Source organism: Dromaius novaehollandiae, chromosome 14 (assembly GCF_036370855.1).
Source record: "Dromaius novaehollandiae isolate bDroNov1 chromosome 14, bDroNov1.hap1, whole genome shotgun sequence".
In the NCBI taxonomy this organism is placed as follows: Eukaryota; Metazoa; Chordata; class Aves; order Casuariiformes; family Dromaiidae; genus Dromaius; species Dromaius novaehollandiae.
Window position 1 is genome coordinate 8,926,924 of NC_088111.1, and position 25,234 is coordinate 8,952,157.

The 25,234-nt window shown below is 37.4% G+C and overlaps 1 protein-coding gene across 3 annotated transcripts; it reads right to left on the bottom strand.

Annotated features, from left to right (window-relative positions):
• Window positions 1-1,208: 1,208 nt before the first annotated feature.
• Window positions 1,209-18,785, bottom strand: LOC112992927 (putative short-chain dehydrogenase/reductase family 42E member 2). 3 transcript variants are annotated; one of them, XM_026116227.2, is made up of 12 exons: window positions 18,551-18,784; window positions 16,047-16,282; window positions 13,023-13,118; window positions 12,170-12,230; window positions 10,058-10,176; window positions 8,300-8,375; window positions 7,016-7,098; window positions 6,218-6,355; window positions 4,867-4,932; window positions 3,970-4,033; window positions 3,287-3,360; window positions 1,209-2,058 (listed from the first exon to the last, which is right to left on the bottom strand). In XM_026116227.2, exons 2-12 carry the CDS (start codon window positions 16,275-16,277, stop codon window positions 1,852-1,854), a joined length of 1,215 nt encoding a protein of 404 aa, XP_025972012.1. In that variant the 5' UTR covers window positions 16,278-16,282; window positions 18,551-18,784; the 3' UTR covers window positions 1,209-1,851. The 3 variants fall into 3 exon arrangements, with proteins under 3 accessions (XP_025972012.1, XP_064376342.1, XP_025972013.1); XM_064520272.1 differs by lacking the exon at window positions 4,867-4,932 and having other exon boundaries at window positions 18,551-18,785; XM_026116228.2 differs by lacking the exons at window positions 8,300-8,375; window positions 10,058-10,176 and having other exon boundaries at window positions 18,551-18,785.
• Window positions 18,786-25,234: the final 6,449 nt, after the last annotated feature.

Sequence of the window (25,234 nt, forward strand, 5' to 3'; positions counted from 1 at the left end):
AGCAGCAGAAACACCTCCAAGTCCGCGCGGAGGAAGCGCGGCCGCACGCGGGCAGGCGGCCGGTGGCTGCCGCCGGCGCGGGGACACGGGCGCGGGGCGCGGAGCGGCGGGGGCCGCCGAGCCTCCCGCTGCGGCAAGAGCTACGCCCGGAGCATCGTTCCCGGTACGGCCGTGCCCCGTGTGAGCGCCCGGATTAAGTTTTAATCACTTAAAGACACACTGGCGACGTCCGTTAGGTGACCCGGGGAGAGAGAAACGGGGCGGCAGGCGGCCCCAAGCCCGCACCGCGGGGTCTCGGCAGCTTCCACCGAGGTCCGTGCAGCGGCTGCGGCCGAGCGTGGGTGTGGCAGCTGCCCCGCGTGGGCACCCGAATGCACCGACACGCTGCGGGGCCGGGCACGGGCAGAGGGCGCAGCAGCACCCCGCGAAGGGACGGCGAACAGCAGGGGCCCAGTTTGTACAGACAAGGCCAAGCTCCAAAGCAAATCCCCGGGAGAGCAGGCTTCACTGGTCTCGCTGCTCGCGGAACTGTTTGCTTAAAAAAAGAGTGAAACAAATCTTTGCTCACATAAGCTGCGGTGGTGACTGTGCTTGCTCACATTTTCTGTCACTGTCTGTTATCTTGATACAGTAATGCTTTATTCTTGCAGAGATGCTGTTAGTTCTCCTGTGTACCCCGTGAATTTAAAGACGAGAAAACTGTCATCAATTTTTCTAGGTCTCAGAAATCCTGTAGAGCGTTAATACAAAAGAAGGATAAATAAAGAGTGGAGATAATCCCTTCGGAAAGACGAGACCCACCCGGCAAGTCCAGCTCTCCAGACCCACGCAGGGACAAGAGAGGCTGCGGCTGCTCCCTGGAGAGAGCAAAGATGCTCCCCGAGGAAAATCCTTGCGACAGGTAAATTTACGTAGGAAAATTATCAGAGATGCACATAATATTGCTCAGGTAGTACAATCCACTCAAGTGGCAACTAACGTCAGTCCTAAGGTGGGGAAAAAGAGTCTGGATCCTGGCACAAGGCGGAGCGCCTGGTTTGCCTATTCACCCTGAAACGGCAGTTCACTGCAGGAGCAGTGCATTAGCCCTGGGTGCAGGACTGTGGATAACGTGACTTGGCTTCCTTTACAAGAAAGGTAGTTCACCGGCTTGCTGAACTCCCGCATCCTGTGTGTCCCCTCCTTCCACATACCCCTTAAGAACAGTAACTGGTTCAATTATTATTTATTATTGCATCAAAAAGAAGTTACTCGATTTACAGATACACATAATGCCATTTTATTACATCTTTTACATAGCTTTTCAACAATAAAGCTATTTCACACATATAACTTTTGGTCCACTCACCATGTGTTATTTATAAATATCTATTTTTCATATTTTTTGTACTATTTCTCAGGTCTTCAGCATTCCTCACACTCACATGCAGTAGCTGTAGCAGTGGCTTCATCAGAAGAGTTTTTTAGTCAACCTTTTCTTCATTAGAGCCACCGGTCTTGTTCAGCACTGCTGTCCTATAATGGCTGCTCTTCTTCCAATTTCTTACCATCTTGATTTATCATTTTTAGAAAATTATTCTCAGTATGAAACAATACATTCATGAAATCAATTTTGCACTCGTCAGTGAACTCCTTTAATTCTGTGATGTCCCACTGTCTTTTCAGAACAGTTACTGATGTTTCCTGTGTTTTCTTTTTTTTTTTAATTAGATCAGAGAGGAGCGATCATATAATAAGAATAATTAATAAGAATAATGAGTTCAGTAGTGACTGAGGAATGTGCTATGACCAGATCATTATTACTCAGAAACAAAATTATGTTTTCTTGAACAGGTGGGTAGCTGTTTGGTTTTAGGAGAAGAAAGAAAGAAAGACCAAACTTAACAAAATGCTGAAAGCAAACAACATTTTAAAGAATGTATGATCATCTTGACCAATAGGTCTTGTTTTAAGATAATGGTCCACAGAATCCGCTAATGAGAATTTCTTTGGTTTGTAACCAAGCTGACTTCGTGCCTTGTCTATTCGGAAAGTGTGAGTTACGGTAACATGCCACACCTAAAATCCAAAAGAACAGTTATGGAAGTGACTGTAATGTTTGGTGTCCTGAAACTTGGATGAAAATATATCAACAGTGATATTATAGAAGAATTTAAAACATGAATGAAGATAAACACTCAAAAATGTACATATTTAGGAGTCAAATGCTGTCCAAGAGCCAGGAGAATGAGTTTATGTAGCTTACAGGTAAAAAGCCAAAGCTGTGTAACAACATTCTCGGTGGACTGGGCACAGATGGAGTTTACGGCAGGGATTTCTCACTTGTGAATGGATGATAAAGAACTAAGGAAATTGCATGCAACAAATCAGTGAAGTTCCCTCAAACTAGCTCTTCTGTACAGAGGAATGTGCAGTAAAACTGGATGAATGCATTGGAGGAGAGTGGCAGGCTTCTCAACTGGGCATAAATGCATATCTACAGAGGGGAGGACTGGCACTTCGGAGAGTTATAGCCTCCATCTCTGAAAGCATGGGACCTGAGACAGGACTCAAGTTGCACAGCCGCAATGATTTCTGTTTCAGATGCAGAATTAATGTACAAGTGAGTATAAAAACAGATGATAAAGTATGGGAGAACTGAAAAAATATAGTGATGGTTAATAAGGTTCATTCAGTTCCTTCAGTGTTTTGTAACATTACATGCTACAATACGAGACTAGATGATAGATGAGTTAAAGCATTTTGACTTACATTATAAATCATAACATCATATAGAAACATAAGTTAGAAGATCAAAGTGAATTTGTCCAGAATTTTTGCTTGCAGGAAATTGATTTTTCATTCCAACTCAGAATTACTTTTTAGTGAGCTTTCTAAGTTTCGGCTAGGCCTGTATTGTGATGACTGCTCCCCGTGTGGTCAGGGCATCCCGGTCCGTACTCTTGAAACACCTTCCCTTAATGAGCACTCCCATAGCATAGGACAGCTCACTGGAAATGATGATGTAGTGCCTGTTTCCCTCTCTGTGCCAGCTCCGTGTTAGTCACTGTCTTACGCCTCTAGGATATCCTTCTGGACCATCTAATCTCAAGGAAGGATTCATTTCTGATGATTTTATAGGGAGTGGCCAGGACGGGATGGAAAAATGATGCCACAGAATGACTGTGTAAGCCTTGAATGGACTCAGCCCCGAATAGAAAAATAGAGCTATCCAGTGGAGCTATCACATACTTCATTATAATTTTGATCAGAAATATATCAGAATTCTCTCTTTCTACATATTTACCTCATTTCTTGTCAAGAAAGGTGTGAAGCTAAAAAATGGCTTCAGTGCCAGGTGCAGATATTCCATCACAGTGGCTGTGAAATAGAAAGTTACTTATTAAAATGACAGCTGGATAACAATAAGCTGAGATAATACTGACCCTATAATTCCTACTGACATCAGAGGATGCAATTAAGATGCTGTCAGTGTTTAATTTATAGGCAGTATTTAAAGTATTATAAAGGTATATATATTTTAAGTATTTATATATAGTGTGTGTATATATATATATGCAATATAAAAATATGTACTGTGTATTATATAATATATAGCATAATACACAACATATTATATAATAATTTATAATTATAATTATTATAATTATTAATAATACTTTAATATATAAAAAAGTATTATAAAATTTGAAGTGTTATAAAGGCAGTATTTAATTTATAGAGTACACAATGAACTCAGTTTATTAATAACTTTTAAACTTCATCTATCATGATACCATCTGGTATCATTAATACCAAATTGCTAAAGGTAATATTATAGTAATTATAATAATGTTATGTTACATAATTCCTATAGTTTGGTCCCTGAATTTTACAAAAGTATTATGTACCTTTCTATTAATTATATAAATTAGAAAATAAATTAAAAAATAAGTAGCGCAATAATTGTGTGTATTTTATTATTTTTACCTGCTATATGAACAAGGAGAACAGGAATATGTATCCATGGTTTCCTGTAGCCTAATTTTTCAAACTGGAAGGGGTATAAAATGAAGGAAGAACAGAGAACCTGTATCAAACTGAGGGATACCAATGAAGTACAAAAATGGAAAAATGAATACTGATAAAATATATATCTAAACTTTTTCCAGTTAATCTTCTGATCAATACTGATAGTAAGAAATGCAATTGAAACCCACTGCTTTTCACTCATGTCCCACCTTTCAAATACAATTAGATATACATGGGAAACAAACCTATTTCCAAGTGGCAGGTGACCCAGACTGGAATACTTGTCTCTATTCAGATACAGTCCCATAGTTCTACTGCCATTATTTCCCCAGAAGTTGTGTTGGCACTGATAGGATCAATACTCTAGCATGTTCCTAAAATCCTAGCCTGCTAATTATGAAAATATAATGTAGCCTCTATTTTAGGTTTAAAGATATGATTCTAAATGGCCTTTCCTTTTGTGCTGCTGTTGACAGCAGAACAGAGAATTAAACAATGGATATAAAAGGGCTGCCAGATGGTAACAGAAGTTTACATGCACTGTGGGCTTGCTTTACAAATGTTACTGTCTACGTAAGATAATATATACATACTATTGAAGAGTCAGGTTCTATATTTCTTAGCTAAATTCTCTCAAAACAGTAAGAGCCAAACTCCACATTCATGCATATCTAAAACCTGCTTTAAAGCCAGTGGAACTTCAGGATACACAGGGAGAACAGGACTGATTTAAGTTTAATGTTTGCTAATTCAGTAATTAATGTGCCCTGATCTTCATTTAGCTGTAGTCTTTCAGTTAATTATATGATTAGGCTACATATATTGCATTAGACCTAATGTGTGTGCAATACATACTAAAGGGACTATCCATTCAGAAAATGTGACGTTTTCACCATCATGTATGTAATACGCCTGACCACTCTGTTAAAGAAGCAGAGAAAAAAAATTAGAAAAAACGCTATGCATAGGACAGCATTTTCTTTCTCTCTCATACTTAACCTATCTTTGTTGATTTTGTGAATGACACAGCAGCACACATACCGTGAATATACACAAACCAGGTCAACAAACTACCTTCCTTGGACCTCATTGTGATCTCAAACAAGTCTCTTACTTCTGGGCGACCTCAGCATGTTAGCAGAGTTATTATGATTAACCATGCTGTAATACAGGTCAGAGCTTGGTTTGGTTTTGTAGTAACCCAGCTATTAGAGCATTAAGTTCTTCTTCATGGTGTGCAAGGGACAGAATTGTCTTCATGAGTTCAACAGAGGTGGCAGCACTGACAGCATGTTAATACACATAGCATTTCAAGGTCAAGTTCCAACTCTGACTCGTTTTCTGGTTAAAACAAATCCAGTTTATATATTTTGTGGGACATGTCACAGTGCCTCAATCCACTTCTGGCTTCCAGTCTGTCTCCTTCCAGCCTTCTGAATGTGCAGGCAATACTTCCTTGGCAGCTCTGAGCTGGATGTGGGGTCTATCCAGGTGTAAGCACTATAAACCCCTGAGCACCCAAGCAGAGCCCAGGAGTTTGGGCATTATGTCACTCTAATACAGCTGCACAGCTTCCAAACACTTAACTAGCTGACAGCACATGGAGGGATGTTCAGAGGTGTCTGCACCTGTTGTGCATGTGTATATATGGACCCTCCAGGAGCTGTGAATGTAGCAACTGCTGCAACACTGTCAGTTTGGTAGTGCTTCACCATTATCAGATTGTTGTTATAATTCTGAGCAGCAGAAAGAAAGAAAGAAAAAACTTTCAAAAGCGTCCATTAATTTTGTACATCTTTCTTTTTGTAAACTTCAACTCTGAAAATTAAACTGGCAATGCCTCAGAACACTTGCTCTAAATTTTATGCATCTAGAGTCAGAATCTGTTCATTTCTTTTCAAAGGAATAGCAGATAATATAGAATTGTATGATGGTGAATACGTTAACCTGATTAAAATTGTTACTCGCTCCAATCAAGCAGGAAATGGCACACTTTCAAAACAGAAAAAAGTGTAAAATTTTTAACAAATGTATTTGCAAGCATTTACACATTCCATGTGCTTGTGCTTATACCTCTGAAACCACACACCATATTTGAGAACTTAGCAGATAGCCTTTATGACGACATTTGATCTCAAAGCAACAAAAATTCAACTTATCTGAGAACTACATCTACTGGGACAGAATGTTTATACTGTTTACTTACAGCTACATAACCCTTCTCAGAGGTGAGAGCCTCAGCAGCTAGTAAGTGAGCTTGTACTAAATTTCCTATGTGAACCCAGTTCATTTGAACTTTGTGATTCCCAAATTTGAAGTTAAATAGACTCCGCTGGATATTTACCTGTAGAAACATAAAACATGAAATAGCTACATGAAGGGTGTCTCTTTTTATGCAGCATTATTCATATGTTTCTTTTTATCTCATACTTAACCTATCTTTGTTGATTTTGTGAATGACACACATCAGCAGCACACATACTGTGAATATACACAAGTTAGTCATTTTGTCTTAGCCTGAATGCTTACAAAAATAAGAACTTGCTGTATTTGCATACAAATACAATACAAATGTGTCACAAGAAAAAAACAGCTGTAGCTGGTGGTTTTATAACTGCACTTATTTGTAGTGGTAAAATAGGATGTCGTTACAGTATTTGGTTGAGATGATGTTATTCTGAAACTCAAATACATATTTAAAAAACAATATTTTCATTAAAAAATCAGGGATGCAAATTTAGTTCTTCTAGCATGACATTTTAGCCCTTGATCTTTTTTTTTTTATTATTTTCACTTAAAAGTACAGCTTGATCCTTTCCATTTCTGCAATGACTGTATCATGCTATTTGTAATCTGGCGTTATGTGACCTGTCATCAAGCTTTCACAGTATTTTTTTTGGTGGGGGTAGTTGCTAAGATCTGCAATCACGGTACTTCCTCTTGTGTTATGCCCTTACAACTAACTACTTGTAGTGTCCTCCAGAGCTAATTATGTAACACATACAGCTACTCGTGGCAGATGGCGCTGCTCTTCTGGTCCATATATGCCAGGTGGGCGAAGCACACATGTATGGAGTTTATTGCCTCCTGGAAGAGATAACATGTGATAGACAAATAGCGCTCGTATCATCATACTGCAGGTAAACCACATATATTGTTTGAATTTTTATACTGTGAAAGTAAAGGATCAAGTCTGATCATTCTATGTGATTCTGCTACCTAGTAATTTGTTTTCATCTCCGTATAAAAGTGAATTCAATAGTAGTGAAAGATCCTAGCAAAACTGAACTCCTCTGATCAGAGAAGAGTTTTCATAAGGACAGGACCAGTTACACTTTTCTACAGGTATGCCCCTTGCTTGATACACTCTTGCTTTTTCTTATTTATGTAAATTTATAAAATACGTTTTTCATCCATAATCATAGGCACAGACAAGACAGGAAGCAAATCATTCAGTTAGCTATATTTAGCCACTTTGCCTGATTGCAACTCAATGGCACCACAAAGGAGTGGAAAAGGTCTCCTAGACAGAGGCTTTCAAATTAGTTAGAATATTTTAAATCAAAATTAATACGTTAAGTTCTACATGCAAATTAATAAGTAGACTGAGCACACTACTGGGAATAGGCACAATGACACCTTGTATGTGGGCAGGTTTAATAGGGGGCAGGCATTTGCTCACTAATTAATCAAGGATACTAAGGTTGCATCCTCATCTAGTGTGTATCTGTAAACTTTTCAGTTCACAGAAGTTGATAAGAGTAGCAAAATATGTACGAAAAAGCAAAGATAAATGCTTCCCTTGCTATGTACACAACCATTCATGCACGTATGACTTTAGACATGGCATGACCCTGACATTGTCAATCTGTTTAAGAAGCAGCAATTATTCCTGCAAGACCCCTGTAAACCTTTGGGGATTATGAGAATGAGCTATTGGACAGTGCTTAGAGACTGTTGGTATTATTAGAGAAGCTTAAAGCGATAGACTGAAGGGGAATGAAGGTGCAAGTCCTGTATTTAGAGTAAAACTGGTGAACTTCAAAATGATTTAAGGAAGCAAGGATAAGTTTTCTGTATTTTCCAATCTGTTGTTTGTACATAATCTTCTACCTGTCTGTGTATACACATACAAAAATTAATCATCCACTGAAGGGAGGAACAAAAAATTAAAAAATCCTTATTTTATTTAATTTAAAATACACTATTTATTGATAAATCAGTAATCAAAGAAAAGAATATCCACTAGCACTACTAATGACGGGAAAAAAAAAAGTTTCATATGTACCTTTGAGTAAAGTTCCATTAGCAGCAAGAACCATTTGGTCTGCAATTGCCTTTGTCCTAGAATAATGATTAAAATGCTATAAAGAAAGACAGAATGTGATCAATATTTTAATTACATTATTAAGACATTGTCTATAACTTATTGTTTATAACTGACTTATTGTTTATAACTGATAATATTTAAATCTAGCCAGCTTGTAGACTAGCTGAGTAAAACCAAACTAGAACTAATGACAAGATATGGCACATATATGGTTTGTTTATGACAAAAAACATCAGGCTTATATTTTAATCGCATAAGTTTAGCTTTCCAGAAAATTGAAGTCCACCAGTTTTTACTTTTATGTAAAGAAAATTATTGATTATAAAATTTGTTAAGGTTCAGAACATTCTTCAGGGAGAGGGATACTTGTGACACAAAAAGAATTATTTAACTTACATGTAACTAAATTTAAAATTTAATATTAAGCTGAATGTTCTGTTTGGTCTGATAATTTTATTTTGAAATTGGAAAAAAGTTTTTTAAAACAGTAAGTTAAATATGAAATGAAAAGTTTAGACTTTCCTAAAAGCATTTCCATTCCCTATTGAAACTACTTGCCAAGGTTCAAAATAGTTCTCCCCAACTGTATTATTTACTGTTGACTTAAAAAATTGCACCCAGGTATATTTAAGCAATATGATTATGGACAGAGTTAGTACATGCTGGTTAAGTGATTATCTATCCACACCATTTATTTATGCATATTTTGAATTTTGTATTGCCATACTTCATACAATCTTAAAAGAGACAGCTCCATTATATGCCAATGTTTACACTTTGACCAAATACTCTGACTGGAAAATATAGCTAAAGTTACACCCTAGAAAATTCTTCCACTCTCAGATGGCTTAATCCTCCTGCATTGCTTTCTCCAAGCCTCACCTACCTCTCCTGCTCACTATTACATGGTCACCATCAAAGAAAACATATGATTAGGGCTCAGACACATGCAATTAATTGCAAATTTCTGAAATGCTTTCTCAGAAGTCTGAGATGCTATGAAGGCTGTGCACCAATGGACATTTCCAACTAAATACCTCAGGAGGCACAAATGGAGCAGGAGTCACCCCTCTTTAGGATTCCTGGACATATATTCAGCAGGATGTGCGATCCACAAGTATAGCTCTTAAGTGCAGGCAGTATGCTGGGAGCAGGAAAGAGCAAAGGACAAGAGTGGCCAGAATGCACTGAGCTCCATATTCTGGCTTGGAAACATTCCCTAAATGATCATAGCAAAGTAGGCAATGGTATTTCAGAGCAGCCTTGAGGTGACTGTAACTAGCACCTGGCCTGCAGCAATAAAGTAACGTTTGGGAACTTGAAAGCAGCAAAAATGAGTGAGTGAAGATGTGGAACTGATATTTAACAACATTCTTCAGTGCAAAAGCTCATAGGGGGCCATAATGTTCAATTTTTACATAGCGGATGGTTCTTTGGAAGCTCTTGCCCCAACAATCTTCTTGCTAAATGTCAAATTCCACTTTCCTTAGTCATTTTTATGTATTTTACCATCTCAAATATGTCTAGTTATTGCAGGCTAAAGTAACTGTGATATGAGTATCCCTCTATTTATCATGGTCAATTTTCATTTATGAAAAATAATGTCATAGAATTTGATCTGAACTATGATAGAACATCTTCTGTTCCCAGAACAGCCTTCATATAACGTACCCTTTAGAGCACACTAAATGCTGTGCCATCGCATGAACAGAGTACCTTTTCCAGTGGAAAATATGGCACAGTTTCTTCATCTCCTTCTTCAATAGGATTCCCTCCAAACACCACATTCACTGTACTGGTATATATCAGTCTAGGGATATTTCTTTGTTTGCAGACTACAATGGTACACAAAATAAATTGTTTTAAAACAAAACTAAAGAGTGAGAAAAAACACATGAACTGGGAACCTCTCTTTTTGAAAATGAGCATTACATATAAAGAAAAGGTAATCTTTTAACATTAATTTATCATTTAACATAAAATTATTACCTTTTATTCAGATAGATTTTTTCACTCCAAATATTTGGTATCTAAATATTACATATTATGGTCACCAAATGTTTTATGATTACATACCTGCAACACTCATATCACCACTAAAATGTAGTCATCAGCTGGAGAGAGGAATTCTCTTGGGAGGGAAAAGAAACCTTCCTTCTTTACTTCAGAAACATTTCCTAAAACATTTTCATTTTATGACTTGAATAAACAGAACATCAACAGGAACATTTCTTGAGTGACCAAATACCAGAAAAAACTCCCTGCTTCTTTCGGTAGGGTCGTGCTGTGGACAGCAGCCTGCCTACAGACCATGATTTTTGCTTTTATTTCAGTCGTGAGCAATGAGCACTTCTTATACCACTGTTTCATGGAGTCCAGTGCACATAAGGAAAGTCATGATATTAAAAATGTGCCAGGTCTCTCCAGTGTGTGTGACAAAATTGTATTTGTGTCATAGTGACAAATCATATGTTAGCAAGAAATAGACACTGTTTTAGGAAAGTGTATAAGCAGTAGTATGTTCAATACAAATGAATCAATATCATTTACAAAACAAAGTTTTAATTACGGATTCCAGTCATTAGACTGTGAGAAATTATGTCTAAATTCAGCTGCATATATGTCACTGCAAACTTGAATAACATGAATTTCCTTTTGATTTAACAATGCTTCTAAAGTTTAAGTGAATTAATATTCACAAAGTCTGGAGACAATTTCTAGAATCTGCACAGTAGTCAGTCCACTTGGCTCACTGACTCATTTTGAAAGTAATTACTTTGTTATAAATACTTGCAAGAAAATACAATAATAAAATGTATTAATAAAACATAGACTAACAGGGAATCTCAAGGTTCATGCTCCTCCCGGATTCTTGCTTTGTTGGAAGCCTATAGAAATATGACATGACATGTTTCTGTGGGTTCAGAGGCTGGGTAAGAAAAAGGGAAAATGTGGCAACCTCTTCCCTCTATCTCATTAGGAGTTTTACCTGTCTACCGCTTCACTTTAATTATTCCTGCTTTTTTTCAGGCGTCCACAGTAATCTACAGGCAGCATGAAAATGGGTCTAAATTAAAGCTCCTGTTGTCGTTTTGCTTTTTGATTTTTGTCGTCATTTGTCTTTTGAGGCAAAACCAAAGTGAAAGCAGAACATTTCAAAGTGTACTATAAATGCCAAATCTATCTGGAATTGAATATGACAAAAGGAAATCTGCTATCATTTTCCAGAGAGAGTAGTTAAAAATCAATATATAATGAAAAGGTGTCACATTTGGTTAGGAGGTCAAAAGGATAGACTGTTTACTATATTAATGTCATAATAGCTAAAAATACTTACCACTTCTATGGCACCTTTACCAAATGTTTACAAGACAACAAACAGTGTAATATTTCTCATGATATTTCTATAAGGAAAGAATAATACTTCTGCATTACACAGTGAAGGGAAAAGATAACTGGTACACGGAGGAGAGTTTAAGTTGGTTTGGCAAGAGATGAAGTCCAGGGGTGAAAACCTATCCTCAGTTCAGAGCAGTGCCAAATCTCCTATCAGTTTTAATGGGGCCTGGGTTTCATTCCCTCCAAAACATCCATCTTCTTTATTAGAAGTAAGAAATATTTTAAATCTGTTGTAGGTATCTTACATCAGGATCTTCTGCAAACCTAGCTTCACATCTTACTTTGTGAGTAACGAGAGAAGAACCTCTTTTAACTGCCAAGTCAATACAAGAAACATTCAAATAGAAGTTTTTTGAATTTAGAGGAAATCTATTCACTGACTTCGGCTGGTTTGACTTAGGTGCAAAGGAAGAAAATCTAGTTACATACCATCAATTATTAGTTTTGTGCCACCGACATTTGTGGATTCAATCTGGTCTTTCTTTTGAAGCTAGAAATAAAGTTTGCACAATACCTAATTAATTAAACAATTTGTATTCACAATACAATTATTGCAATTGCCAGACCTAGAACCAGCTGTGGCCATTTTCCTATGTACATGTTACAGTTCTCTGTCTTTCTGCCATACACTGATTTCTTCCAATCTGATTTTTATTATCTTGATCAGTTAAGTAACATTAATAAGTAACATTAAAAAAAAGTTAAAATGCATCTAGAAGCAAATTACAGCGCTTCAATTTCCTCTCCTGCCCCAGATAATCCCTGGTATAGAAACAGGAATCACAGGCAGGATTTATGTTCCCTGAAGGCTTTCACAAACTCTTGTTTTAGTGGCAATCTGTCCTATTCCCAGAAATAAATTAGTAACTTCATGACTGCCTCAATAAACCCACCTATCACTGTTACTTAGCGTAACTATACTGAGTTGCTGGTCAGTGTCTCCATGGCTGCAATGAGTTCACTAGGCGAAGAAGTTTCAATATTAGTTCTAGAGCATCATTGTCACACTTCTTCAGATTAGGGAAAAAGGACAGTGCTTTCTTATGCAAGATCCTAAATCTATGAACTCACTTGCTAGAGTATTTTGAGTAGTGCATCAGTTTCATGCTTTGACATTTATTACTTAAGAAACACCTCCCTGTTTCCCTGAGTGGGTGACTTGACCTCTATAACTAACTGCTGTCTGAAATAAATATAATTTAATCACATTTGTTGACTTCTATACGTTGGAAAATTTTTGCTATCGCAAGAGTAAAGAAAACGTTAAGAAAATTGTACTTGCTTGTTCTAGTCCTGACATTCCACATGCAGCCACATGAAAAACACAGTCAGCTCCTTCACACGCTTTGAACAGTGCATCATAATCCCTCACATCACCCTGTAAAATGAAAAAGAATGGATTTTGAATAGTAGAGCTCATTACATTTTCCATACAATTACTATTAACTATGGCAATTAAAGAAAATCTAAAGTCATTCTGATCTATTTGTCACAGTACTTAATTAGCATTAAATAAAACATTGCAAACATACAGAGCAATAACTGTGACTAAGAATTTTGTTAGTATTTTGTTGAAAAACAAGTATGACTGCTGTTGGCCTCAGTTATAAGGCATATGTTCACACTTCACACCTGCAGCCTGGAAAAACTTGTTTGACTTGAATGGGAGCAGCAAACGCTTGAGGGTTGGAGAATCAGGCCAAAAAGACAATAAATCATAGCAGGGAGGGTTCAGCTGTTTGCCATGGAATCACCAGATAAGAGAACCCCGTTTTTTGGTAAGCAATCGCACCTTAAGCTTTATCTAAGTCACACTGACTGACAAACTTTAAACATAAGTTTGTACAAGGTTAAAGCTAAAGAGTACACGGTATATGCATTTAATATTGTATTAGTATACATTACTGTTGCATTATAATTGATTTATATGGTATAGTATATAGTACTGAATATTGTACTGTATTATATACACACACACTATATCTAGTATCAAATACTGTACTATGTATAGAATACTATATTCCACATACATATAAATTTCAATACAAGTATAATACCTTTCTTTTATGAAATGATGCAATTTCAGTATTAGATGTTATTTAATTTATTGTGATGAAACTGATGATACAATAATTGCAAAAGAGATAGCTGGGGATAATGTTAAGAGGTTATCTAATCAGTCTTTGACACTAAAATTTTTCCTCTCAGGTTGGCAAATGTTGAAATAGATAAATGGTATAAATCCTCTTAGTAATCTCCAAATCACTGAAGTAAGTTGTTACTTTATTTGCTAGAACTCCATTAGTTGCATGCTGTAGGTAATTCATCTACACTTTGTAATTTTTATTCTTTTTAAATTGAATTCTAAAAAACCTGTTCTCAGAAAATCCTTTGAGTCAAATCCCTTGAGTCTCCTTTAAAAGACATAAATTGGTATCAGTCCACTAACTTAAATCAAGTTATGTGGATTTACATCAATTACAAATTACGCCTATGCCTTTTGAACAGTTCCTTGATAATATTCTGTCACTGTTCCATATTATATACAAGCTGTTTATGAAATTGAGCATAGGAACAGCCATCCCAGGTCAGACTAAACCTCTGCCCAGCCCGGCAGTCTGCCCACTGCAGAGCCGTGCAGAGCACCTTCCTGCGTCCCCCTCCACCTCCCTCCCTGCCTGTCCCACGTGGTGACACGGCTAGGATGAGCAAAGCCGGCACCACCTCAACAGCCTACGGGACAAGGATCCTGCGATAACCTTCCACGTTGCCATCAGCTTTCTGGGTCTAGTAGTGCTGCCGAAGAGTTCCTGTGCTAAGCACTCAGAGAAGATCGGCTGAATGATGCCCTGTGCCTAGCTAGTACTTGGGTAAGATGACAGGAGCATGGACAAAGTGGCAGCGCGCCCCTGTGCCGAAGACCCCAGACCTGAGTGGGTGAAGCAGCCATGAGGAGTTAGTGTCCCCCTCTGTCAGGGAGTGCTGGGGGATGCTGTCCTCCACAGATGGCTATGAGCCATTAAATATTTTTGCCCCATTCTTGCAGACATAAATTTTTGAAATCGAAAAGACTTAAAAAGAATCAGTGCTCATAAATGGATGCGCAAGGAAGTAGGAATAGGGCAAGCATATGTGACACTTCCTCCCAGAATACTTCCAGCCTCCAAGTATTTTCATTCAGAGGATTTCTTGAGCCTACTGTAATTTATCTATTTAGTAACCTCCAATGGATCTCTCTCTCAAATACATGACCATATATTTTAACTCAGGTAACCTTCTTGCATCCACGAAGTCTTTTGGCAAGGCTTTGGACATGTCTATTACCCCCTACAGGAAAAAAACAACCTTTTCTTGTTTGTATTGAACTGAGGCCTCCTTGGTTTACTTGATGGCCTTTCCTTCTTGTACTGGAAGACAGTGAACAGTCAGTCCCTGTCCCTCTCCTTGACACTCACAGTTTGCAGATCTCTCCTGCACCCCACCTTCCCAAGTCGTCTCTTTCCCAGACTGGAAAGTCCTAGTTTCCTCAATCATTCTTTGCATGGAAGCTGTTCGATATCTTTGATCATCTTTACTGCCTTGTCCTGGATGTTTTGCAGTTCCAGTATCTGTCTTTGAGGTGAGGGACCAAAACTAGACACAGTATTCAAGATGTGAGTGAACCATAGACGTAATGATGCTTTCTATTTTACTCTCTGCTCCTTTCCTAATAGAAAGTATCACTTCCTTATATCATTTTTTAACAGTACAGAGAGGATGTTTTCATGAAACTATCAATTATAACCCCCAGATCTTGCTCCTGAGTAGTAAGAGTCAGATCAGAGCCCACCATTTTTATTCTGAAGTATGGATTATTTCTCTGCATGCACATGACTTTACATTTGAGTTGCACTGAGTATCATCTGCCATTTTATTGCCTAGTTGCTTGGTCTCATAAGCTCATCCATAGTTTTTCTACAGTCTCATCTTTTTACCCCAAATAACTTCACTTGAGCAGTAAACTCTGTTGCTTCATTGCTCACTGCCTCATCTAGGTCAGCTATGAATATGTTGAATGGCACATCCCAACACAGGACTTTTCAGAACTTCAGTGGTGACCCTGAGAGAAATGACCACTTGGACTCCTACTGTTTGTGACCCTTCAATCAGTTATTTCTGCATGTAGGGACCTCTTATCATGACTTCTTATCATACATAAAAGCCTTGAAAAGACTTTATCAAAAATTCCTAAGATGAAAACTTGCTAATGTGCATGAAAATAGAACAACTTTATTTTACTGCTGTTAAAAATGTAATTTCAACATACCTTGAAAAAATCTGCTCCATTTGGAATTTCCCATTTAGGTTTCTGTACGTCATATAAAACAACAGCCATTCCTGACCTGACGAGAGCACATCCCAGATTGTATCCCAAGTAGCCTCCACCTCCTGTCACTACTGCCTTTCTGCTTCTCTTAGTCAGTGGCCCAGCATGCTCTTCTAGTTTGCTGGCACACGGTTGGCTCCCATGGAGCTCCTGTGTAGATCCTTCTTGCATCACAGCTACAAGATAAAAGATGTCTTGAAAATTCCTTCATAGTAGTCTGTGATCTAAATAATTTCAGTAAGTTTCATGTTACAATGCTCCTTTCATGACTGTAATGCTTTTATTATCTTAACATGCTTAAAATGTATAAATTCCTAATTTTAGCTATGGGATTTCTATGTACAATGAGTAATGAATATGAATACTTTTATATTCCAAGATTTAGTTTTCTCCTCTTACCCACAGGTTTCATGGTAGATAGAAATGAGAGGAGATTACAGGATCTTACAGACATTATACAGCTACCTAACCTTAACAGTTACAATTACATTTTTTAATATTCAGTATATCAAACATTCTATCCTTGAAGACTCTGACTTCTGATTTATTTATGTCAAATATATATTAGCCTACTAGCCAGGAAAAAAAATTGATAAGGAATACAAGAAAAGACTTGATTCTGCTTTTAAAATCCACTTTATTTCACTTTCAGGTCAAAATTCTTTAGAATAGTAATGATAAAAATGTGTTACCATTTTAAACCTGTTTGGTTACATAGACAACACGTTTAGTTGTCTGTCTAGTTCTTACCAACTTTTGCCTAACCTGTTCTCATCAGGGTATTCATGTACAGACAGAATGATGAGGAACAGAATGGGTAAGCCAGCTGCCCTATGGGTTCATTCACTTGGGAAAACAGATTAGATTATCATTCCATCATAAGCAATTTGATGGGAGTTACCTGTCTGCACACTTTATCCTGTATTAAAAGTGTGTTTATTCTACAATAATCAATTCTCTTTGGAAATATACTCACATTCTGCAATTAAAATTCCAAATTATTCCAAATTATAATATACTTAGGAGAAATTCCAAATTATAATATATTTAGGAGAAATTAGTCCAGTCAATTTTCCCACATAGACAATTCCCATGGTTTCGATTTTCAGCATGGCCCTTGCAAATTAGGATCTAGGCTCTTAAGTCCCCAAATACAAATTCAGAATAAATTTACCTGAGGTCAATGAAATTAAATCACTGTAAAATTGCTTTAAGCGGGAGCCAAACTGGGTGCCTGCAATTCTAAAAGAGGAATATGGGTCCCGCTCCTGCAGATCATTATGGTTCTCTCATAGTTAGAGTAGGTCCTGGTAGCAGCATCCCCATGCATGAGAGTATTTGGAGAAATCTTACACCAGCTGTGCATACATAGCTAAGCATCACTTAATCTCAACCATTTACACCACGGTTCATCAGAGATTATGCAGAAACTGGGCATGATTGTTAACTAGGAGCTGCATTACTTCCCAGTGACAAAAAAATACCAGAAAAGCAACAGAAAATGCAGCCCACAGCATGCAAAGTTACAGACTATTATTGCCATTGCATAGTTACCTTTTTATATTTTTTGCTTGTTATATTTTTCTTTTTTATTCTGTTTTTTAAATCTCAACCACAGGGAGGTAAGTAGCAGATTCTCCATGCTGCTATACCATTTTAACATTAGTGTAACCTCACTAATTTCGAAGAACTGACAACGGCATAAAACAGTAGAAAATGTGAGCTCCTTATATTGAAAAAATCCTGACATTTTGAAGACAAAAATCAATCCACATTTCCAAATAAAAATTAAATTAAAATGACAGAATTAACCTAAGACAAGTATGCTTCTTCTGTTAAAGAAATTAAATTCATATCTCTAAATTCTGCTACGCAGTAGTTTTAAGCCATATAATACTCTTTTGCCTTGTCTTCCATAATAATGCATCTTTCAGTGCATTTTATACATTGTGAGGGGAGCTAAGTTCAAACTTGTCACATATGCCATATAAAGGCACCATTTTTTTCTTATATTTGAAAAATGGCATACATTTGAATACTGACACCTGTTATTAATATTTCCTTACACTCTGCTTTAAGCTGTCTTGAAAAGCATCTCACAAGTTTGAGGATTTTACTAGAAATCTTTCTTTAAAAGCACTAATAGCATTAGTACATTCATGGAATTAAAAAATTATTGCCAAATTTTCAATGTATACAATTTCTTATGAGAAAATACTTATTTCAGTAACTTTCTTCTGTTTCTCTAAATTTATAGCAGCTCTTTTGATTTATTCATGCATCCTGCATGGTGAGCCGACTTACATCTTGCTCAGTTCAAGCGCTGTGAGTTCCTCTTAGCTCCCCTACTGCCATCTCAAATTTCAGAAATATAGAAATGACTTTCCCAAACAAAACTAGAGTCAAACATTTCAGTTTTTTAAAAATAGGTAAAGTAGTAGTACCTTTGGAAGAATCCTGGATATCAGTGTTTTCCAAGTTCTTCTTTTCCAAGTAAGACAGTGAGACTTCTCTTTGCTGGACAACTAGTAACACAAGGACATCAGGTACTCACAGACACACACAGAGATGTTCGTGTGTGCTCAGGTCCTTTTGTTGTTCCTGTTCCCTTGTAGCTGGAGGTTGGGCTAGGAGCCATAAAAGGGCAGGGCTCAATTTGTAGATAATTTACCTTCCATGTTAGAGAAAAATGAAATACTGTCTCCCTGTAAGACCCTTTCTTATTATTAGCTGGTAAAAGTATTAATAAGACACACTAGGTAACATAAATACACTACTGGTACCATAATTCTGCAGAAAAATTGTACTAGATCACTAGATTTGTGCATACAGAAATGTTTCACCCAGAGTTTTCAAAACATACACAGAAACATGTTCTTCATTTAAAAAATGGGTAAGAAAGACTTAATACTAATGTTCAGAAGAGAATCTCTCTCACAGTTTTGTGAAACTTTCAGTAGGATTCACGTCATCTGACAACAGAGCAAATGGAAGTACTTTCTCCTTCTATGTAGAGTTTTCAATCTAAGTTTGGATACAGAGAAGAATGAAAGAAAAATATTGTCTGGCAGTGATACTTTCACCCTGATTTTTCTATCTTCACTCCCAGTCAAATTAAATATTTGCAAAGATGCTTAATAGTAGCCACAAGGGTTGTTCTCCTGTTTCCAAGATCAGTGAAGTACAGGCGGCAAACTAACTGGTAGACAAAAGAACAGAAAAAGGAGATTTACTCTTAAATAATGAATTTTGAATGAATAATAAATTGATTAATAATTATAGAAGCTCTCTAATCTTAAGATTTTAAAGCACTTTTTAAACATATATCCTTTCGCAAAATTAAACAATGAGAACTCAAAGCCTACATTTTTAAACGGATGTCTCAAAGAAGCAGTTAAGATGTTAAAAAAACACTTCCAAACCTAAATATAAATGACTACAATTTTAAATTTTGGTATGTTAGACATACCTCAAGCTCACAGGCAACTTTGCAATTTAAATGTAATTAAAGCCCTGTAATAGTCACTTGCTGGTAAGAACTCAAAAGGACACCTAGGCAAATATAGTTTAGCACAATATATACGTATTTAAGTCCTTGTAGTCTGCATTAAAATCTTTAGACCTGCTAAGCTAATCTGCATTTCTCAAATTGCAAGACGTGTGACAAACCCAGCTCAGAGTACAACCCCCAAGAATACAGAATCCTCCCTTTTGAGCAATCCACAGCACTGACAGCTTTTAGCATTTTATCCAAAAAGAAAGTGGCTGATCTATCCATTCCTGTCTACTAAAGAACCCCTCCCCAAGTAAAAGCAGCCGGCCAACATATTTATAGCATATCAACCGGTAAGTGTTCAGTGAAAATCAACCAGCTGAACCTTAAATTGGCCTTGGGTTCCACCTTAGCCGGAAGCAGAGAGCTCAGAAGAGCTCTCAGAACCGACGCTTTCTACCTCTCCTGTTACCCTCACCCTCAGAACTGTAATAAGGAGGAGCAATGGCTGTATTTTATTCGCTACGTCCTGCTAAGTCTTTCTGAAATAAACAGAAGCTAAAGGTACAATGAGAAGTGCTGCTGCGTTAGGACTTAGACTTGCTTTTGGTCTTGAATCACCAACTCTGTCCTGCCACCATATTTCTACCTTTACTCCTGTAACCACCCACAGTTCATGTAGGCACACAGAAAAAAAAAATCCAGTACTTTTAGGAGATGACTGTACAGAATACAGCAGGAAGGTGTCAAAGTGTTTGCCAGTTTGTTTACACAGGTCCATATTTCTGAAATATCATATTGGCTTATCAAAATGTTACTCATATCCAGACTACAAAGCAATGTTGAAAGGTAATTGCACTATTTCATGGAGGAATCTAGTAAACTCACAAAAGCGAATTTTAAATTGGGTGCTGATAAATCCACTGATAAATCTGAACTGAGCAAGAATGAGTAGGATTCAGGGCACGAGAAAAACAAGACGCTGTATGCCTCCAGTATTCGGAGGAACATGTTTGTCCCTACGCTAGTTCTGTGGGCACCGCTTCTTCGTACCCTGCCAGGGAGAGACGAGGTCACGTCCTAGGAAAGGGATTTGTGGGGTCTGGGGTTTGACCATTTCTCCAGCAGGCCTCGTTACCTTAGCAGGTCTGCCAGTTCGGGATCTAGCTGGGATGGAGCCAGTTTGGAGACTTGTTTTCTGCTCCATTAGGCAACGTTGACAAGCTCTTCATATTCTCTCGAACGCAGCAGACTTAACAGGTGACGGCTGCTAGTATTACACCTAGATTAAATATAGACTTATCGATTATGTTTCAAAAAAAAATCCATGCAGGAACACATTTGAATTCTGTTTAGGTTGATTCTGATGAAATACCAAATAGAGAAGATACAGTACACTTTTTTTTCCCTAACTGGATATGACTTAATAGGATAATTACTAGAATTACACAACTGAATAAAACAGAAACTCTTGCAAAATACCTTAATTATATCTTATACCCATTCTCTATTCTGAAATATTTCTTTTATCGTTTTTTTATGTTCTACCTTTTAAATTTACTGCAGGACCTTTTGTACTTGTATTGTAAAAAGGATACATAATTTATTCTCTTTATACTCCTTCTGATTTTCAGCCCACTGCTGGGCTTTTTGTCATCAAAAGTAAAGGGTGAATTATGCAATAGATCACTTTATAAGCACATTAGAAATGTAAGTCTAGAGGTAATGAGCAAACAATTGTGTTTGTATTCTACCTTGAAGCCTAGGCGTTTTGCTTTTCTAGCCTAGGGATTAGCAGTCTGTCAACCTTTATCCTCCTTCAGAGCAGTCGTCTCTCAAACTATTGCTTTATATAAAAGCTTTGAGTACATATGACAAAGCTACTTACAGTATTATGCACCCATTACAGTCTTCGGTTCATCATTTGAGATGTAAGACAAGACAAAGATCACCCTTAATCCTGTACAAAATTTTAAAAGATAGTAAGTACTAAAAATATTTCAAAGCTAAAAGAATGGAAGATGAACTTCAAAACCATCAGGTTGAAAACAGTCATATTACAGACACAGTTGTGCATATTTCTTCTAGTTTAACAGGTTAATCACCAAGGGAGTATGCCCTTAGAACTCCTTCCTAAATAGGTAAGTTAAAACTGGAGATGGATCTTTCTTCAGTAGACCTACTTTTTAAGAATATAACAAGAGAATAGGTAGCTAGAGAGGGGAGAACCTGACGGTTGTCATAGCTGACAATGGTCTCTGTCCTTTTTGTAGGTATTGCAATGGTGTTTTAAGGTGAGATTTGAATAAAAGCAATTAAATAATTGTGTGGATGGTTATGGGAATTTTTCATGAGTGTAGGGAGCAGAGAAGAAGAGGTAAGAGGGTATCTGAAAATGGTGCATATCTTGGGTCAATCTGAGGTTGATTCACCATGAAATGGCAGATGTTAAGAATAAAGAGAGATTAGAAAAGCAAAAGTAATAGCTTATTTTTAATATATCTCAAAATGAGGAGTCGCTGGAAGGATATAAAGAGAGTGACAGGATAGGAAGACCATTTTTGCAGGAGCATGCTGGCTAGATATGAACAAGGCAGGACTGCATTTTCAGGCCAGAAAAAAGGGAGCAGTACTGCAGATGGGAGGTAACAGGAGTCTGAAAGAGGGTTTTTATTTGTGTGGAAGGTATTATACAAAAAAGATCCTTTAACAGAGACGTAACTTAAGCATTAAAAGCTAGAGAGAGGTCTTGAGTTAAAATGACAGACATTTGGCATGAGTCATAGGCAGGATGGTATGTTCTACAGTGCCCAGGGGCAGAACAGCAGAAAAGCTAAGAGACAGACTGAGCTCTCTCTTTAAGCCATCTTGAGCTAGAGTTGAGGGCTATCCCTCCAAGGAAGCGTCAGAGTTACGTCAAGAACATAGGAACAAGATATGAAAGACTGAAGTAGCTGTGTGAGTTGCCAGCATAAAATGGTTATTGTGTTCGAGATTATCCAGAGGAGGGAGATAAGTTGATATAATTATGAAAAGTTGGAGATGGTGATTTTCCTAAGGCCATACTCCTGCAGCAATTGAAGAGAGAGGGGAGAAAAAGATGACAGATACTGAGTCAAGGCAGAACAACATTTTAAGAGGATGAAATACTGAAATCAGATGCAATGCTGATCTTGACTGTCCTTGCCTTAGTATGTATAGGAGTGGTGAATTGGGGAAGTTGCCTTCTCATCATGAGATAGCCTCAGAAGTCCAGCTAGTTAAAGGAGGTGTCAGAAAATCACACCGTGGCTTCTTTCAATCTGATTTCCTTTGACTGTAGTCAGATCAAAGGCTGTGACAAGCAAAGAAAATATTTACCTGAATGAGGGTGTACAATGCGGAAAGAGCTATTGTGAGCATCAGGAATCATCCAAGAAGCTGCATGTTTGTGGCTATTGCTGGTACTCTGAATTACAGACCAGCTGAAATGCTCCACTGCTGACTTTGGATTCATGTGCCTAAGGTTCCTTGTGTGGGAACCAGGGTATGAGGAGGAAGACGCATTTCTGCAGCTTGTCTCAGCATGAAATCAGCATGCAGTGATGGTATGCACCCAGACCAGGGAGCTAGGAAACCTACATACCCTCTCTGGGAGCATGGAGATCAGTCAGCGCCTCAAGGAGGGAAGCATTGTGAGATTAAAATTAAAGAACTGAATTTATAAAAGTTGCTCATTGTTTTGGTATACCAAACCTCGAGGTATACTATAAAACACTTCAGCCGTTTATTTTGACGAGCAGTAGTGCCATTAGTTCCCATGAACAATTAAAATGAAGAGGTTTTCTATCTGAGCTAGAAAGGAGAAAAACTTGCAAACAACCTGGATACTGTGGCTTAAATAGTTGAGAAGCAATAGTTTCTGTTTTGGTTGGCTGCGAGGTAATCCTCTCAGCGCTCTTCTGAATCAGCGCTTGGAGTAGCCTTGTCTTCCACCTTTCTTTAAATACGAGGTTTCTACGTTGGGAAAGTGCTATCTTGTCTCAGAGTGTACTTGATGGTGTTTCAACACACAGGCCCCCCATCCGCTCTACTCTCCCAAACTCCATACCTGATTGTAGCAGAAATATCTTTGCTCTGAAGTAGCTGGTCCTGCCATTTGATAGATCCTGCTCTTTGCTAAATTCTCTGAAGGTTCTTTTAGTAGCTGGCTTTTCTAGTACTCCTGCCCTGCTTTCCTACCGCTCCTTCCCAGGCTTTCAGATTACTTCTTTGAGTTTCAGCTACCAGCCTTTAGATGAGAAACATTACCAAAATTAGCATAAACACAGTATATATTTAAATAGTTTGATTTTTTTTCAGTTATAAATGACTACGTAAAACTTTATGCCATTTGTCCTAACATTCTTTCTAAAAAATAAAGCATAATAAAATCATTATAGAGAGATGTGGAAGTCTGAAAGATTCTAGTAATTTGAAGATACAGCTACTCCTCCTTAGTTTTGTGTACTGTGACTAGGAACTAATGCACTTGGTTTTTTTCAGTCTGTTACTAAAATTAGCTAAAGCTGTCATTTTTAATGGGAATAAATTACATTGTGTATGGAAATGGCATTTGGAGAAAGAAGTCATTTATATGTCCTGTTTCTAATGCACTAGGGATTCCTGACATTTAACAGAAAAAGAAAACAGCTCCAGAAAAAAAAAATTCACAGTAGTACAGTGCTCAAAGATATCCATCATCATGAGCTGCAGTTCCGAGTTTTTTTTTTTTTTTTTTTTTTTTTTTAACCACTCTGCTATCTATTTCAGGCAATAATCAGCATATTCTGAAAATCTAAACTTCTTTGGGTGATATTCCAGTTATTCACGTTATATCCAGTCAGAAGTTATGAGCTACAGCAATCTTCAGCACCTAAAAACTGAAAGATGAGCAAAGAAATACATACACATAAATTGAATCTATAACCCCCATGCCCCTGGTTTATCAAGTTGTTGCTCTGCATTACTGTTACTTAGCAATATAATGCTTATTTTCTATGTATCACAGCAGTTCTAGGATTTTGCAAAAATAACTCTAGCATAAAAATATCCTCTCTTATTTCACTTGTTTAAAATTCTAAAGCAGGGTTGCTCACGTGTGATTTTGAACACTTTCTTGTGCACTTGTTCACATCCAGGTCCCTAGTCATAGGTACTACTGACACAAACGTGATTTCAACTGGTTTGGGCAGTGTATGAAATCTCTGATCCCCTCTGCAGCTCCAAAGAAGTTTGGACAGATCTGTTATAGGGTAGAAGTAGCCGTGAGAAAGGGTAGCTAGCTATTTGTGACTACAAAAACAGCCATTCTTATAACAAGTATTGACTCTAAAAATGACAGAGAGATGAGAGAAGTGAAGTGACAGTGGTGAGGTATTTGTGTTTTAAGTGATATGAAAATGTTAAAAACCATTTAAATCAGAAAGGAAACCTGAAGGTTTTCAAATTTATGGAAAAGAAAAAATGGAACTTATAGACAGAAACAAGACTCTTCTCTAAACATCACATCTTCCTATGCTTAGAATTTTTCAGGAAAATTTTATTTAACCTTCAGAAACAGAATGAAAGAATTCCGATGAAACAGTTTCAGCTTGAAAAGCTAGGGGATGGTTTT

Excerpts from the sequence above, each read along its gene's own strand:
- LOC112992927 (XM_026116227.2), bottom strand. The coding sequence starts at position 16,277 with ATGCAAGAAGGATCTACACAGGAGCTCCATGGGAGCCAACCGTGTGCC. Across the intron at positions 6,356-7,015 it reads GCCATCTGCCACGAGTAGCT|GTAAATATCCAGCGGAGTCT; the intron begins GTATGTGTTACA and ends ATGTTTCTACAG. Across the intron at positions 3,361-3,969 it reads TCTCCTTGTTCATATAGCAG|CCACTGTGATGGAATATCTG; the intron begins GTAAAAATAATA and ends TCTATTTCACAG.